Source organism: Ammospiza caudacuta, chromosome 9 (genome assembly GCF_027887145.1).
Source record: "Ammospiza caudacuta isolate bAmmCau1 chromosome 9, bAmmCau1.pri, whole genome shotgun sequence".
Lineage (NCBI taxonomy): Eukaryota > Metazoa > Chordata > Aves > Passeriformes > Passerellidae > Ammospiza > Ammospiza caudacuta.
In genome coordinates, this window is record NC_080601.1 from 25,949,291 (window position 1) to 25,964,640 (window position 15,350).

Here is a 15,350-nt window from a genome sequence, read left to right on the forward strand (position 1 = left end):
TTCCAAGGACTAAAGCTTCTGATTCTGAGAGGATTCACAGACCCACATCTCCATGTCAGACTCCTGCCTGTGCTGAGGATAAGCATGGTGTTAAGCTGTGTTCTTGACTAAGCTCTGAGTCTAAAACAAGAGTCTCTGAGTCAGTCTTGGTGTGTCTAGGGTGTGGTTTCCTGTCTTTCCTAGAAAGTTGTCAATTAGGGAAAGACTTTTCTGAAAGATCTTTCTTCTCTTTCTCAGGAGCAGATTCTTTTCCATTGCTCATCTCTTCTCACCTGATGCAGTAACACTGACTTTTCACTTCTATTTTGCATGATTCCCTAAGTACCCCCAGAAACAGCACCATCTCCTGTGCTCCTGGTCCATGGAGAGCCACCCCCATTCCTGGCACAACCAAGTACCATGACATGGAGGTCTCAAAAACTGCCCTGCTCCATGTCCATGAGCAAGCATAGACCCTCTGGCCCTGACCACCAACTTATAAAGCAGAATAGGCCTAGCCTACATCATGTAGACATTTTTGGGTGTGAATCTGCAGCTTTGGAACAGGAAAGCACCTTGAGCAGGACACAAGCAGGTGCAGCTTCGGAGAGCAGCCATGACTGTCTTCCTGTCAGTGTCCTTCCCCACTTGCCTTTGCCCAAACTCTGCCAAAACTCCTGCTCGGGAAAGAGACTTGGGGATGGGGGCCAGATTTGACCCCTCCAATCTCAGGGGAAAGTTTTGAGGATAAAAGATAAAATTTATTTTCCATTCAAATACAACTAATAATAAAACTAGGGAAGAACAATGCTGGAAATATGCTAAATAAGCAGAAATCTGGCTAAACAGAAGTTTTCCACAAGGCATCAGGAAATCTCTGAATTGCTATGAGTGCCTTATTTAGTGGTGTGTGTGCTTTTTGTCCACACAAGTTCCAGTCACTGCAGCCATCAAACATTTTTTAATAGGAGCATTAACTTAAAAACAGCTAACAGTAATATTCCTAGCTGTGTGGAAACAGCATTTTATTAAATGCTTCACACAGATTTTGTATAATAAAGATGAATATATTATATCCTCTGCCTCCCCCAGAGTGAAACAATAATAGGAAAATAAAAAAAAAAACCCAATAAAGTGAAACATAAATAGAGCATAATGGGACTAGTAGCAAACCGAACTGACTATATAACATCTGCTATTGTTTGCCTGGCAAATGCAAACAAGGGGAAAAACCAAGAAAGATTTGAACAGCTTCAGCCTCTTTCCCCTCTGCTGCAAGGAAGCAGCACTGATATCCCAAGCAGATTAGAGCTGACAGAACAGTACAAGGGCGACTTGCAAATTTGTCCTTAAACAAATGTGTGAGATTCCCTTTGCTTCTGTGCATGAAGCAATTTTCACGAGTCTTTTGCTGCCAGACAGTTTATGTGTGAAAATATTCCTGGGTCTGGTGAGTTCTCAATGCAAACATTCATTCCTTTCAAAGCTCACATTTTACCATGTGTTTGCCCCTTCCTATCCTCTGGTTTCTGAAGTTACCTCATCAGCTGAGCCAAAACAAAGCCGTGGGAGATGGGCAACAAATCCTGCCAACTGAGGGGATACAGAAAGAGCTGATACCTGTGGGCAAGGCCTCAGTTGTCTTCTGTATATCATAGCCAGGGAGCCTTCATCCATCACCTTTGGAGAAATCAGGATAACTAAAGGATCACACTGTGAGCAGAAAGGAAAAAAAAGAGGGATTTTTGCCTGACAGCTCCTTTGCAGATAGTGATCTGGCCAGCCAGCTCACAGGTGTAGTAAACCCAGGGCTCTGCATCTACAAAAATCCAGTCTGTGTTTGTGACCAAACTTAAATCATAGCCATCCTGACTGAAAACAGAACTAGTTGGAAGCTGGGGGAAGGAAAGAAGAGCTAAATGCCTATAAAAGTCATTTTCTGTTTTATTTGTTATCTTGCTTGTAATGATCACACCATGTTTCCTATCTATTTTTACAGTAAGTTGTACTCTGGTCTCAAGAGGCCCCTGGATGACTTATTATTAACGATGTCTTCTTATTATGGATGGTGATTTATTATCAGAATGATTCTATTTGTACTGGGTATGTTGTTTTGCTGCCAGCACAAGGCTGTTGCCATCTTCAGAGCAAAAGGTCATGTTCTTGCAGCACAGCATGCCCAGCTCCACTAGGCTGAGCTGGTGAGATTGCAGACTGCACACATGTACAGGGCAAAAGGACAAAGACCGAAGAGAAAAGAGGCCCTGGTGCACCCGCATTGCAACTGCCCCACAGCCGTTGGGGGGCACAGGTGATCCACTGCTGGACTTCACACCTCCTACCCACTGCCTACACTCCTTGTACGTAGTGAGGTCACCATTTAGGGATCTTACACATCTCAGTAAAAAAATTATATTTTCTATAAATTTTACATTGCATTACCAGTCAACAAGTGTTTATTTAGCATTGGGAAATTAAAATCGTTTTTCTCTCCTGTCCTTGGAGCCCATGTACTCCAAGTTTCACAAACACTCCTTTCACTGTAAATAAAGGTCCTTCTGGAGTTTGGCAATAACTCACAGGGCACAGGAGATTTTCAACACCCATTGCTTCACTGAGACTGCGAAAGGCAGCAGGAGCAGGTACGCAGCTTTCCAAGCAGAAAATCCCAAGATTTAAAGTGAGGGAGAGGGGCTGCTTCTGGGAACTTAGCCTGTGCTCTCAGACAGATCAAGCTAGCCCCTCCAAGGCTGCCCTTGGTGCCCTACCTCTAGTGGCAGCTCCCCAGCCAGGGACCCCTCAGGCCCCACCAATTCCACTCTCTCCTGAGGATGAGGGATGCCCATAACAGCCCCTTTGCCTACCCAGACCAGGTTATTTCTGCTATGTGCAGCCTTAATACCTCACTTGCTCACTCTCTTAGCTCTTACTGAGGAGTACTGGCAGGTCCTTGTTAAGTTGTAACACCAACGAAGGCAAGTGCCATCGCTGAACCTGAGAACCTGATGGGTTTTTCCATGTGCAAGCAGAATCCAGACCCACTGTGTATTTGGCATTAGTGAAGACCTGCTTTGCACACCTGTAAAAAACAACTGAGCTAAGCAGACCCCACGGAGATTTCAAGCAGAAAAATGGGATAAATCTTGAGGCTGTTCACTACACAGGCTTTACTCAGTGCCCAGGAGAAAAAAATCCAGGCTGTAAAGTTCCACAAGTCACAAGGGATTGTGCATCAGCTCAAAAAGAGTCCTGGGTGCCAGGCCAGAGGAGGTGGGAATTTAGTGCCAAGAGAGTTTTGTCACAAATTGAACAAAAGTGAGAAGGGAAGTGGATATGACTCCAGGATGCTCAGAGGTGGAATCATAAGAGAGATTTTTGTTGTGATATTAAACCTCAGAGTTCAGAATCTGAATCTGAAGAGTGGGAATCAGGAAAGTGCCCAACAAGAGAGATTCTTTTCACTCCAGCCTTCTCCAGGAAGCTCTTTTCTCTCTTTCCCCATCATACCTCCATGCAGCACTGGAGACAGGGAGACAGCCTGATCTGACAGCGATCGGTACAGAAACACTGTAAGCTGACAGCAGCTGTTATGCAGGATGGGAATGCCATTCACCATTCAGGATGCTAAAAGTACCCACAGCAAGAGCCCTGCCTGAAACATGACCAGCTGAGAAAGGTGTTTAAGGTTCCTGAAACAGAAAGCAGAATAAAACAAACATATGTGTAAAGCCTCTCATCAGAGATGTCTGCAGCTCATGAACAAACTCTTGGGGTAAGATTCCTTTATGAAGCAGGTCTGAGGATGCAGAGAGCAGCTTGACACTGGGGAGCAGTGCAGTGGATCCATGTGTCCAGCGGGAGAGGCTGGGAGAGGTTTGAGAATCATCTTTTGAATCCCGGCTGGAGATGAACACCACAAGAAGGCAAAGGTATAGCCCAGCCTTTGGTGAGAGGAACAGGGGAATAGAGAAGAGAAAAGTTGCAATAGCCTGGCTGGGTCTGGGGGATGTGTCAGCTGCTAAATGCTGCTGCAGTTTGGAATAAAAAGGAGAGTCATCTGAGGCCTTGCAAACTCACCTCATGTGTGAGTTGAAAGACAAGACAACTGCTGTTTGACCCTATCTCTATCCCATTCATGACAGGACCTGAGAGGGACAAGAGGAACAAACATGGCAAGTCTAACATGAAGAGATGTATTTTAGGGAGAGTTTTCAGCAGCACTTCTCTGAGCTTGGAGGGCTCCTGTGAGGCCAGATGGAGTAGGATGAAAAAAAAGGAGGGATGAAAAAACAGGGAGACTGAAAGAAAGAGGTGAGAAGGAGGAACAGCCTCGCAGCACAGAAAGTTGGAAGAGATCACAGTCAAACTGTGGCTTCGCTTCTTGGTGCTACTCTTGCAATGGATGGATATATTAGTTTTTAATTAATTATCTTACTGCAGTAGTTGGAAGGGGAATCACCTTCAAAAAAGAAATACAAATATCTGCTTTAACAGGAAACTTTTGCTGCTGTAATTTATTGGAAGGCAAAATGAGCTCCGATTACATTATCCACCCGCACAGTGCCGGCAACGTGTACTTCGGATATTGCGCTATAATCCAATGACTGCTCCTGAATTATTAACACCAAGTTGTTATTAGAAAAAGTTGCCTGCCTTATTTCCACCATTGTCCCCCCCCACTCCCTTTATTAAGTTTCAATTGATTCCCCACACCTCCTCCTGCCCCCCAAAAATAAGCCTTCGCCTCCCCAGCTCTTTCATAGCTGGCACAAACGTTACTTGCATTTGGCAGCCTGGTGAATTATTCACGCGTGCCGGGAGCGGCAGAGATATTACAGGTCTCGGAGGAGCCAGCGCGGCTCGGCTGTCACAGTCCTGGGTGCCTGTGTCGTTTGTCCCCCCCGCCGCCCAACCAACCAAAGTTTTGTGGAGCTCTGAGACCGGAGCGCAGTTGAGGGGCAGGAAGAAATCTTGCGGCAGACCCTCCGCGGCTTCTCTCCCGGGGGAAGAGAGGGATACCTGGGACCGGGGTGAGATGGGCATCACCTGGGGTCTCGACACTCCCATTCCAGCCCCACGGGGCCCAGAGGTGACAGGAGAACCCAGCGCTGTGCGCTATTTCCAGCAGCCTCCGGGCGCAGCTGCGCGGGCCTGGCACCGTCTGCCCCCGCCTCCCCAGCGCCCAGCCCGCCGTCCCGCGGTCAGCTCCGCGGCCATCCCGTCCCCTTCCATCCTCTTCCCTGGAACCCAGGGAGACTGGACAGAAGGCGTTTTCGCCTTTCGTTTTTCCCAAAACGAAAGTGGCCCAGGGGACAGGCAGGCTCTGAGGAGGCCGGGGTTGCGCTGATTCCCTCTGAAGGGTCTATCTCGCTTGCCCTGCAGCCCGGCCTTGCCTCTCCAAGACCTGGGACGGGGCAGGGAGGGTCCGAAAGCTGCTAAATCTCTGTCATACACAGACCCTGACACGGCCAAGAGGCCTGAAATGTCCCCGACAGTCTCGGTCCCACCTCCCTGCCTTCCAGGGGCGTTGTGCAGATGGCATTTATCGGAGTATCTACGGGGTTTTAAAACTATGAATTGATAAAAATCAAGTTCTTGCCTTGCCTGGAGCTGGGACAGGCACGTCCCGATGTGTTTTTGCCAGGAAGCTTGAGTCCTACTGGATTTCTTGGACTAGAAAATAAAATACAAGAACGTAAAAAATTAAATACGTTCATACGCTCCTGTTGGCCCTACTCGTACTCCAGGGAACTCCTGGAACGGCTACTGGAGCCTCTGTTCCCAGGGGAAAACCCGGGGGTCTGGCTGGGGAGCCATCAGCGCAGACTGGCTCTCTAGCCCCCACAAACTCCAGGGAATCCCTAAAATCCACCAGGAGCTATGGGACGAGAGGGTCCCAAGCTGTGCTAAGAGGAGCAACAACGTAGTGGTTCTGGACATTAGGGATGGGGTCACCCCTGCGTTTCTGCCCCGCTGTGGTAAATGCTCCCCGGGACCCCACGCAAGTTGATTAGGTAGCTGGAGGTGTTGATCCACCCTGGTCCTTCCTTTTCATTTGTGCTCTAAAACGGCTTGTGCGGGAGACGGGCTCCCCTATTTCCTTTACACCAGCCCGAGAGCGTGCCTGCTTACACCAGGCCAGGCACTTGCCCAAATTGGGACTCTCCCCCGCCTCTTCTCCCGGCCCCACAGCGGGACGGCGAGTGCAGTGCAAACACTGCCGTGCCAGCACCACTGTGCGGGGACTTTGCGGGAGGGAAACAAATCCGTCCCAGGGGTAGGCAGAAAGTGCACGGACCCTGGAGCTCGGCTGATCTCGGCGCCGCCCCGAGAGCTGGTTTGCAAGCGAAAATCCCCAGGTGAAGTCGGGGAGCTGGGCACCGCACCTCCCGTCCGCCCGAGGGGGGCTGCTCGTCGCATCCCGCTCCTGGCTGGGTTTCTGGACGCGCGGGTTTCGTCCCTGGTCGGCCCCGTTCAGGTCCCGGCCCCGCGGCCGAAGACCTCCGAGGGAACGGCGACTTCTCCATCTTTCTCTGCCGGGGAAAATTCGGGGCTTCCCGGGGCCGGTGTGTCCCGGCCGGGGCCGGCCGGGCGCGGTGCCCCTGACCCCAGCTCCCAGGCCGGATGCGAGTACTCGAGTCACAATTATTTTTGGTGCAGAAAAGTTTCTTCCCCTGTAAGGAGGTGGTTGCGAGGGAAGGAAGGATCGCCCGATAGCTGTACAACGAGCTCCAGAAATGGGCTCTGCTGGGGAGCTTCTCCCTAACCCTACAGCGTTCCCCGGTACCCCGGTGCCCCCTCCCCATCATAGCTGGCAGCCGACGGACGCCCAGCTCGGGAGCGTTGTTTTCCGAAGAGAGCAACGCCGGGCAGTGCCCGGCGGCGGCGGCATCAGGGGATACCTCTAGGTACCCGTTACCGGCCGTTTTTCAAGAGTGGACTGGGACAGGACCACAGACCCTGCCTTGGCTCTCCGTTCACCGCGGGTCCCACCGGGGCCTCTCCGCCCCTCGGCACTCGCAGCCCCAAACTTGGAGGGATGTTTGAAGACTAAAACAGTTATTTCTTAGGTTCCCGGCTCGCCCTCCCGGCCTTTGAGAGATACTGTGCCAAGACTAGCTACTAGCTCGAGGGCAGGAGTTTTGCTCCTCTCCCCGCTGCTAACAGGGAGTGGTAACGTGTTTAGACCACTTAAACTAGGCAGACATAGCTGGGAGCCATGCACGGCTCAGCTATGCCGGGAAAGGAGGTGTCATTTGTACGCAGTTACTTTGGTGATCAACACTTGAATGATATATGCCGCCTGCTTTAATTATATTCCTGTGACATTTTCCTGGACAGGAGCGGACAGCGCACAGCCAGAGCCGGGCAGCCCCGGGAGCGTCCTGCTGCTGCCCGCCGGGCCCGGGACTGTTCCCGGGAGGGCAGCTGTGCCCACACCCCGAAATACGGTTCTGGAGACGGCAAGAGGAAAGGCATCCAAAGATGCTACTCCTAGCCTGAGATTTTGTTGTTGTTGTTGTTGCGTGTCCCCACTCACGAGGAGTTTTGGTTTCAGCTGCAGTTTTCTCCTCTGTGAGGAGGAAACGCCGCAGCTTCACTCCCTTTTCTTCCACGTTGGAAGGCAGGGACCTACACCGACACTTCCCAAAGGTTTGGGAGGAAGCCCTCATCCATTCCCGGGGACATCCAAGGGCAGCCGTGGCCCCCAGCCCTGCTTGTCCCCGTCTCTCGATGGGGGACCCGACTCAAACTTCTGCCTGCCCCAGGAGTAGGTCAGTTCCAGGTCCCGCTCAGAGGGGCTGTTGCAGGCAGAAGCAGGGGGGGGAGGGTGTTGGAGCGCATTGGATAAGGGTATTCTTCCCCAAACGACCTCAAAGCTGGGACACACGACTAGCAGCTGAGTCCCGGCGGGACGGGCAGAAGAGCCCGGCGGGATGCGAAGTTCCGTGGCGGTGGCAGGAGCAGGCCCCCGGCTGCCCCCGGGGCTCCCTTGCTCTCTGGAGCCCTCCAAGGACAGTGAGATGCAATGGGACACGCCGGAGGGCACTGAGAGTCCCTAATTCGGGGTTGGGTGTCAAACGGGCTGCCAAAAAAGAAAATTAAAATCATTAAACTCCGAGGGAGGGAGATGCAGCGGTTGCAAAGAAAAAGTAAGCACAGGACAAACGAACCCAAATCCGCCAAAGGCAGCACCGGGCAGCCGAGAGCACAGCGAGAGCACAGCGGAAGCCCGCCGGGACAACCGCCGAGAGCCGGGGGACTCGGGGAAGGCGGCCGGGATCTGCCCCCTTCCCTCTCAACCACCCTTTTTTCAGTGAGGTGCTATCTGGGGAGGGACGCTGGGCGCAAGGGCAGGCGACAGGCCTGGAGCCATCGGGCTGAGCTGTTCATGCAAAAGCAGAACCCGTCTATCCTCTACCAGACAGCGGCCGAGGCAAACGAGGAAGGGTTCCTCTGTGTCGGGAAGTCTGTACTGAGGCTGCTGTCCGTCCTCCCCCGGGCACTGCCCCTATTAGGGAGCAAAAAAAAAAAAAAAAAAAAAAAACAAACATGCAGGGTGCTTTGAAAGCCCTGTCCTCCCGCTCAGGAAGAGAGAGGAGACGCAGGCTGGGGGGACAACGGAGGATCCAAAACTATTTGTAGGATTTCGCTGTGTCTGAATCACTTTTGCTCGTGCCCTGAACGAAACAGGCTGTGCTCGAGATGGGGGGAGTAAGTTCCTCCCGTGTCCGCACTCCGCTCTGCGGGAAAGGCTGCAGCCGGGAACCGGCTGTGCTTTCAGAGCATCCCGTACGCCCGCCAGCCCGCCCAAACTCGCACTCAGGAACGAGGCTATTTTTCTTTAGTTTTTTTTTCCCCCTCCTTTTTATTTTTTTTAAAACCTTATTTCTGTAATTATAACACCAGCACCCCGGCTGAGTTCTCAATAAAACCTGGATCCTGACATAAAACGACACGCTGGAAAACAATGCGAGGGGACACAAGGGAGAGGAGGAAACTCTCTAATTGGTTAAAATATGTTTAAATCACTTCATAAAACCCGAGCAAAGCGAAGCAAATAATCCACCTAGCAAAGCAAAGAAGCCGGGCGATTTAGAATCAGTGTAATTCGCTCCCCCCCGACCGGCTCCCCCCCATCTCCTCGCAGTATTTGATATGATGAATAACCCAATATAGGCCTTTAAAAATAGGTCACTGCATAAAGAGACTCCCAGAGAGCTATAAAAAATGGGAAGAGGGCGCTTTAAGGAGAGGAGCCATTTGCTTCTTTTGTGCTTGTTTGGTACCTAGCGGCCTGGGAGCTGCCAGCCGTCCTCCCCTTGGCCCTCAAGGTGAGGAGGGAAAGTTGGGGCCCAGTCCAAGCCCCTATCTCTCTTCCTGCCCTACCGCCTCTCCCACCACCTCCCGTCCCGTCCAGCCCCAGCCCGGGCCGCGGCTCGTGTCCCGGCCGAGGTCCCCCCGGGGACCGTGGGGGAGCGTTGACGCCCGCAGTGGGGGCCAAGCTGTTCACCCTGGCTCTGGGCTTTGTCTCCGTCCCTGCGGAACGGCGAGACAGAAGCGGGATGGTGATCCGCGTTGAAATTCTAAGGAGCGGGTCTGGCCCCGGGGAGAGCCGGGCCGGGCCGGGTTCCCCGAGAGTGGGGGACACAGCAACCCCCGCCAGCCCTGCCCCTCTCCAGAGCCTCCCGTGGGCTCGCAGCAAAAGGACTCGGGCTAGAAACCGGCCCTCCCCGACTCTTTCCCCCCGCGCTGCTCCCGGCCAGGACCACCCAGCACCACCGGAGCCCCAGAAGCCGCCGCCATCCCCGGAGCGCTCCCGGCCCGCAGCCCGCCACGCAGCCCCTCCGTGGGCTCTCCCGACACCGGGGGGCCCCGCTCCCGCCCCGGGCCCCGCAGCACGCTCCGACACAGGGCGCTGGGAAAGAGGAGCACGACAAATTCGGCGGAAACCTTCGGGTTTTATTGGAAAGGAAAGGTCTGCCTTACCTGGAACCAGGCTCTCCCCTTCTTCCCCTCATAAAAAAAAAAAAAAAAATCAAAGGGCTCTGGGTAGAGCTGGAGAGAGACATTCTGAATAACCTGGTAGCAGAAATTAGCAGGAGGGAGAATAGAAAGAAAACAAACAAAAAAAAAAATCTCGGGGGAAAGAAAAAAAGATACAGCCGGATATTTTTCGGTTTGTTTTGTTTTCGCTTATTATTATTTTTCACTATACTGTATTATCCTGATGCAATAAAGGCTGGTTTGTAATGTAATTTAAAAATATATATGTCCAAACAAATAGCAGGGCCAGAATATGACAAGTGCATTCAGCATTATAATTCAACTGGGCTCCACCTCCATACCGCCTCCTAATTAATGGGTCTCCGAACTTGCAAAAGCCTGCATTGGACAGAGAGAGAGAGAGAGAGAAAGAGAGAGAGAGAGAGAGGGCGAAAAGTGTCATTGAAGATAATTGATTACCTCCCAATCAACAATAACTTGTTAGCAATAGTCAATTACCCCATCTCTTCTCGCTTCTTTCCCCCTGGTCCGAGGTCTCGGTACGAGGGCTGCTCTTCCCCTCGACGAAGTCTGCTTTTTCTTTTACTTTTTTTTTTTTTTAATTATTTTTAAAAATTATTTTGGGGTGGGTATTAGCTTGAGGTGGGGGGCAGGGAAAGTGCTGCGATTTGGGGTGTTTCTTAAAATAGCAGCTAGAAAGAGAAAGAAAGAGGAGAGACAGGGAGAGAGAGAGAGAGAGAGAGAGAGAGAGAGAGAGAGAGAGAGGGAGAGAGAGGAGACAGACAGGAGGGGGGGAAATCTCCGACCCAAAACCCTGGGACAAGAGGTACGGCAGGACCACCTCTCGGCGAGGGACCGTCGGCAGCTCTGCTCCGCTCCGCGCCCGCCCGCTGCCCTGCCCGCCCGGCCCGCCGCCCGACGTGGCTCTCCCCGGGAGGACCCGGGGCTCCTCCGCCGGAGTTGGAGGTGGGCTTCAACTTTTGCTCGCTGTCTTCGCCGCCGTCACCCCGCGGTCCCGCCGGGGGCTTCTCCCCGCGGCAGCGCATCCCCGTCGCGGGTGGGGAAGGCAGCCCCGTGCAGCCCGGCCCCACCATGACTTCCAAAGAAGAACCCAAGCCCTCTTCGGGGGAAGAACGGCGGCGGAGCCCCTTGGATCACCTCCCACCGCCGGCCAACTCCAACAAGCCCCTCACCCCCTTCAGCATCGAGGACATCCTCAACAAGCCCTCGGTGCGGAGGAGTTACACCCTCTGCGGAACGGCCCACCTCCTCTCCGCCGCCGAGAAGCACCCCCCGGCCGGGCTGCCCCTCTCCGGCCGGGCGCTGCTCTCCCAGACCTCGCCCCTCTGCGCCCTGGAAGAGCTGGCCAGCAAGACCTTCAAGGGGCTGGAAGTCAGCGTGCTGCAGGCGGCCGAAGGTAAGCCCCTCTCAGAGCAGGGGGTCCTCCAACGGGTGGGTACCCCGCTCCTCCCAGGGCCTGGTTTTCCTCCTCTCCTCGTCCCCCGCCATGTCCCAGGGTGTCGCACGGGGTGGGATGGGGGTCCCTGCGCGGCCCGTACCCGGCCGGTACCCGGAGCATCCTCCCCCGTGGCCCTCGGGGTGCGGGAGAGGGGGCTCTGTCCCGCTCCCTCCGGATACCCACGGGGCAGGGGTGTGGGGTCCGGGGGCTCGGGTCGGGGTGGACAAGGGAAAGCGGGGACAATCTGGCGGCTCGTCGGCAGGCCGGGACGGGATGACCATCTTCGGGCAGCGGCAAACGCCGAAGAAGCGTCGGAAGTCGCGGACGGCCTTCACCAACCACCAGATCTACGAGCTGGAGAAGCGGTTCCTCTACCAAAAATACCTGTCGCCGGCGGACCGGGACCAGATCGCCCAGCAGCTGGGGCTCACCAACGCCCAGGTCATCACCTGGTTTCAGAACCGCCGCGCCAAGCTCAAGAGAGACCTGGAGGAGATGAAGGCCGACGTGGAATCGGCCAAAAAGCTGGGCCCCAACCCCGCCGTGGACATCGTGGCCTTGGCCGAGCTGGAGCCCAGCGCCGAGGGACGGGGCAAGGCGCGGCCCGGGTCCCCGCCGCCGCCCCCCGCCGCCGCCCGGGAGCCCGGCGCTCCGCCGCCGCCCCGCCCCGCCTCGCCCCCCACGGAGCGGCCCCGCAGCCGCCGGGACAGCGAGGAGGAGGAGGAAGAGGAGGAGGAGGACGTGGAGATCGACGTGGATGACTGAAGGGCGGCCGGCGTGCCCCCCCACGTCCCTCCCCCCCCATCCCGAGAGCTCCAAACCGGCACCCTCGGCCCCCCAGGCCGGCCCCGGCAGCGCGGCGGGGCGGCCGCTCCCCTCGGCCGGAGCAATAAGCAATAGAACCCCACCACAGACACACACCCCCGATTAATTTAGGGTAGAGTCGATATCCCTCCGCCTGCCACATCTTCGGAACGGTGCAATTAAGGACGGCTTCTGTATAAATATTTAAACTTATATATTGGAATTTTTTTCCTTCCCCCTTCTTTTTGAGGTTTTGATTATTATTTTTTTCTAATAGCTATCAGTGATGATTATTTTATCTATAAGGGAGACGCGTAACCTTGGAATAAACCTGGCTTCCAACAGATGTTTGGGAAAGCAGTTGTTTTCAAAGACTTCCGAAACAAACCATTTAAGAGAAGATTTAAGTTAGGCTTAAAACGGCAACAGCAAAAAATTAGCTGCTTTCCTTTCCTTGCATGTTTCAGATGTGCACGAACTAATTTTTTTCCCCTTAAAATATTTTTTTCTTTCGCAATCTTGGGAACTTGGGGCTGGGTGATAATGCAAGTTGAAAAATATATACTTTCTTTTTTTCCTAGAGCATAGAGATTTGTCTCCAATGCAATTTCTGCCTCATTTTAACAATTAAAAGCTATTTTTACCATTTTCTGCTATTGTTGTGCTTTTATTAAAAAGCTGCCTTTCGTATTTTTGATATGAAGGTGGTAACAAAAAAAAAAAAGGAAAAATAAAAAAAAATCCTAGAATTATTTTTTACTCTTTTTAGAATTTTTTGCATGCTATGGAAATAAAAAAGTACAAATCCCAAAATCAATACATTTAAATATTACGCTATAAATTTAAAAAAATTGTACAGATTTAAGACCTGGTTTTGTTTGAATTGTACAAATTTTAAAAGGCCTGCTATTTAAGTTCCGATAGGGACAATGTCGCTTTATTTACTGTCTCTTAGAATTGTACAGATAGCTCTTTTTTTCCGATACAATAAAATCCTTACCATTTTAATATACTTTTTAACGTCCTTCATTTGTGACCGAAAAAGCACCCCGCCGGTCCGAGGCTACACCGGACTTTTCCCCCGCAGGAATCTCCCATCCCGTTTGCATTTAAAGTTACTCTGAGAGCAGTACCTGTGAGAAAAAATGACGGGAAAGGAGCATACGAGCTAGATCAATATTATTATTTAGGGTTTTTTCCTAAGTCTAATGCCAGGCAGAGTTTAGCAGAGGAAGAACGCGGAGCATGGATAAGGCCGGAGGTGCGGGCAGCGCTTCCCGGGCGCGGGGGATGCGCGGCGGCGGCGGGAGCGCGGAGGGGCGGGCGGAACCACCGAGACCCCGGGACGCTCCCGCGGTCAGCGGGGCATTTCCAGCCTGAAATTGCAGGGGAAAAAGAAAGGCAGGAAAAAAATAATTGAAAGAAAAAGCAAATCCGAGCGGCAGCAAGGAGTTATCAGCGATTTGGACAAAAGGAGCGGGATGTGCTGCGGGGGGAGCTGCCCTCCGCCCGGCTGGCCAGGCCTCCCGTGTCTGGGCAAAAGCTGCCACGGGGACACGGGGATGGAAAATGTTTCGTTTCCTACCTTTGGTTCTTTTTCTTTTCATTTCCTCCCTCTATTTTTTTTTTTTTTTTTGTTTTTTTTTGGTTTTTTTTTTAATTTATTTTTTCTTTTTTTTTTTTTTTTCCACCAAAATTAAAGCTCTGGTGAATGTATTCTCTCTTGGCAGCGTGACCTGCCTTTGGAGTCGAGCAACGTGTGTTTCTCCCTATTCTTTGTAAAATTTATGTGAGAAAGGCAAATCTGGTGTACAGTGGTGGAGTCGGCAGAGAAGTGTCCAGATAAGACAGGGTTGGTTTGTGGGTTGGATTTTTTTTTTTTTTTTGGTCCAGTTTCTCCGAGGCTAAATAAATCTTTCTCCTCTTTGAGAATGGATGGGGTTGTAATTTTTAGCGTAAAGCATGAAAACTGGGGACAAATGAGCCCTCTTCTCTGAAGTGACAAGCGACAATGGAGCATATACAGCCTCCTGCGGTTCGCCATGCTGAAACAAGCGTGCCCCTCCGCAGCAGAGAGAAGGCGAGCGCTTGGAGACCATATGGTTTTTGAATTTTCTTCACAATTTCCAGACAATTTGATGGATTAGGTTAACCCTCCCTTCCACTGTTTAACTCCACAACAATGGGAGCAGAGCTGTTCTCCCTTCGTCGGGGCATCTGTGCGCTTCTATTCTTTTTTCTTTCTCTCTTGGTATTTGGAACAAGCCTATGAATTACAATGAAATTCACTTTTCTTTAGTATTATTTGGAAGAGCACTTGTTTTCCGCCACCTCCCGCCCCCACTTCGCCATCCCCTCTTTTTTCCTTTTTCTTTTTATTCTTTTTTTTTTTTTTAACCTCCGAATGATAGCTTTGACTTCTGTCCAGATCTCTCGGAAAGCCTTCAATCTTGTCCTTAAGTGTTTTTATGCTAAGCAGGGAAATCGTAAATGCTGAGAAACTGTGACATTTATGTGAAGATCTAGTTAAAGGGCTTTATTTGTTTTCTTTATCTGTTTTTTTCCCCATTCCCTCTCCTGTTCCCCCTCCTCTCCTGTCCCCTCCCTCCCCCCAGTCTTTTATTCTTTTGTCTTGGAATGGATTTAATGAGGCTGCAAAGAGTACAATTCACTATAACCAAGAAATAAAAAAAAAAAAAAAAAAAAAAAAAAGAAAGTGGCTGGGTGTATGGAAAATAGGCTGGGAGTTAATTTGGGTTTCTGATCTATTGACTTCTGAGTGCAAAGAGAAGAGATGCCGGGCCGCCTTGTACCCGCAGAAGTTTACCACACGTGGCTGGGGCGGGTTAGTAAATAAAGCCTCCTCCTGAAGATTTGTAGCCTGTTAATTTGGCTAGCCCCGTATTTCCAGATAACTGGGATTTTGGCTGTTTAATCTGCGTTTTGACAAACAAAAGATTTTTTTTTTTAGCTTAAAAATTAAGCTCTGGCTTGTGCGCGTCGTTTGTCATCCAGTTTGAAATGCGCCGTTCCCTAGGATCACCTACATGAGGAGATCTATTGCTCTGGGTTCGCTCTTCCTCGAATTTTAGATACAATA

General features: G+C 51.8%; 1 protein-coding gene across 1 annotated transcript; it reads left to right on the forward strand.

Annotated features, from left to right (window-relative positions):
• The first annotated feature begins 10,818 nt into the window (after positions 1-10,818).
• LBX1 (ladybird homeobox 1) lies at positions 10,819-13,204 on the forward strand. Its single transcript, XM_058810802.1, has 2 exons — positions 10,819-11,404; positions 11,709-13,204. The coding sequence occupies exons 1-2, from the start codon at positions 11,080-11,082 to the stop codon at positions 12,209-12,211; spliced, it is 828 nt and encodes a 275-aa protein (XP_058666785.1). The 5' UTR covers positions 10,819-11,079; the 3' UTR covers positions 12,212-13,204.
• Positions 13,205-15,350: the final 2,146 nt, after the last annotated feature.

What these genes read in the sequence shown, in the direction of transcription:
- LBX1 (XM_058810802.1), top strand. Translation starts at nt 11,080, where the DNA reads ATGACTTCCAAAGAAGAACCCAAGCCCTCTTCGGGGGAAGAACGGCGG. An exon ending in CGTGCTGCAGGCGGCCGAAG is followed by an intron (nt 11,405 to 11,708) that starts GTAAGCCCCTCT and finishes GCTCGTCGGCAG; the next exon opens with GCCGGGACGGGATGACCATC.